At 45.7% G+C, this 2,090-nt stretch overlaps 1 protein-coding gene across 1 annotated transcript; it reads right to left on the reverse strand.

The window, feature by feature from the left end:
* Positions 1 to 1,108: 1,108 nt before the first annotated feature.
* LOC140824238 (uncharacterized mitochondrial protein AtMg00860-like) lies at positions 1,109 to 1,519 on the reverse strand. The gene has a single exon (XM_073185834.1). It carries the CDS (start codon positions 1,517 to 1,519, stop codon positions 1,109 to 1,111), a length of 411 nt encoding a protein of 136 aa, XP_073041935.1.
* Between the last annotated feature and the right edge of the window lie 571 nt (positions 1,520 to 2,090).

The following is a 2,090-nucleotide window of genomic DNA, read 5'->3' on the forward strand; positions in this document are numbered from 1 at the left end:
TTCTTTTTGGTAGCTCATCACATAAGAACTCTAAAGTAAGCATGCTTGACTTAGGGAAATTTTTAGGATGGGTGACCCCTTTGGAAGTTTCCCAGGGTGCGTGTGAGTGAGGACATAAGCATGCTGGAAAGACTCGTCCTGTATAGTGAGGACATTCGTCGAATCTGAGACGTTACATCCATAGTAATTTTCTCCCATTTCCACTCGGGAATAGGGAGTGGTCTCAGCTTCCTACAGGTCTCTGATGCTCTGCCTTAACCTGCTGACAAGTCAAACACTCGGAGACGAATCGCAGAATACCCGCTTCATGCCCGGTCACCAATACAGAGTCTGTAGATCCTTATACATCTTTGTACTCCATAGATGGATGGATTACGGGGTGTTGTGAGCCTCGCTCAAGATATCTGCTCGAAGGGAATCACTGTCAGGAACCCATAGGCGGTTCTTATATCTAACAATGTCGTCCACAACTGTATACAGGCTCTGGCCCTTAGCCTCGTCCCTATGGCTCCACTTCTGTAATTGCTCCTCAGAAATCTACCATGTCCGGATTATCTCTTAGAGTCAGCTGTATTGTCAGAGTATCAAGATTCGAGGCCTCGCCCTTGGCATAAATTACAAGCTCAAATCTCTGAATCTCAGCCTACAACAGTCTCTGCACTAACAGATGAGCAATCACTACGTGCTTCCTGCTCAGAGCGTCTGCAACTACATTAGCCTTAACCGGATGGTAGCTTATGTCGCCATCATAATACTTCACCAGCTCCAGCCACCTCCTCTGTCGCATATTCAGCTCCTTCTGTGTGAAGAAGTACTTCAAGCCCTTATGATCTATAAAAATCCTGCACTTATCCCCATATAGATAGTGTCTCCGGATATTTTGAGCAAATACCACTGCTGCTAGCTCGAAGTCATGATTCAGATAGTTTTTCTCATGGAGCTTCAGCTGTCTGGACGCATAGGCTATCGCTCTGTCCTACTGCATCAGAACTGCGCCCAACCCAAGCTTAGATTCATCTGTATAGACCACAAAATCTCCTTGCCCTGATGGCATAGCTAGTACTGGTGCAGTGGTCAATGCTAGCTTCAGTCTGTCAAAGCTTTCCTGTCACTCAGATCCCCAGATAAACTTAGCTTTCTTCTTCGACAAGGCGGTCTTAGGCACCGCAATCGAAGAGAAGCCCTGGATTAACTTCCTGTAGTAACATGTAAATCCCAAGTAACTACGGATCTCTGTCACATTCTTAGGAACTGGCCAATATTTGACTGCCTCTACCTTGTTGGGGTCGACCTCTATACCATCATGCGATACAATGTTGCCCAAGAATGCCACCCTGTCAAGCCAGAACTCACATTTTCTAAACTTGGCATACAGTCGTTTGTCCTGTAGAGTTTGTAACACTATCCTCAGATGCAGACTGTGCTCCTCCATGCTCTTCAAATAGATCAAGATATCGTCAATGAAAACTATGACGAACTGATCCAAGTATTGCTGAAACACGCAATTCATGAGATCCATGAAGATCCCTTACGCGTTCTTCAGACCAAAGGGCATCACCAAGAACCCGTATTGCCCGTAACGCGTCCGAAAGGCTGTCTTATGAACATCTTACTCCCTCACTTTCAGCTGATGATACCCGGATCGAAGGTCTATCTTGGTGAACACTGCTGCAGCTGATCAAACAAATCCTTGATCCTCGATAACGGATTCTTATTCTTAATTGTGACCATGTTCAGCTCTCTGTAATCGATACATAGTCGCATGCTGCCATCCTTATTCTTAACAAAAAGAACTGATGCGCCCCATTGAGAAAATCTAGAGAGAATGAAACCTTTATCTAGCAGGTCCTGAATCTGATCTTTGAGCTCCTTCATCTCTGTAGGTGCCAACCGGTAGGGTGCTTTAGATATCGGCATTGTCCCTAGCATGAGCTCAATAGAAAAGTCCAGCTCTCTGTCTGGTGGGATGCCTGCAACATCGTCAGGGAAAATACCGAAGAACTCCCTGACTACATCAAAGTCATCGAGCCTCTGGCTGGCCGCCTCTTTCACTGATACAATACTAGCTAAGAATGTCTGGTAGCCTCTCT

This window comes from Primulina eburnea, chromosome 2 (genome assembly GCF_022965805.1).
Source record: "Primulina eburnea isolate SZY01 chromosome 2, ASM2296580v1, whole genome shotgun sequence".
In the NCBI taxonomy this organism is placed as follows: domain Eukaryota; kingdom Viridiplantae; phylum Streptophyta; class Magnoliopsida; order Lamiales; family Gesneriaceae; genus Primulina; species Primulina eburnea.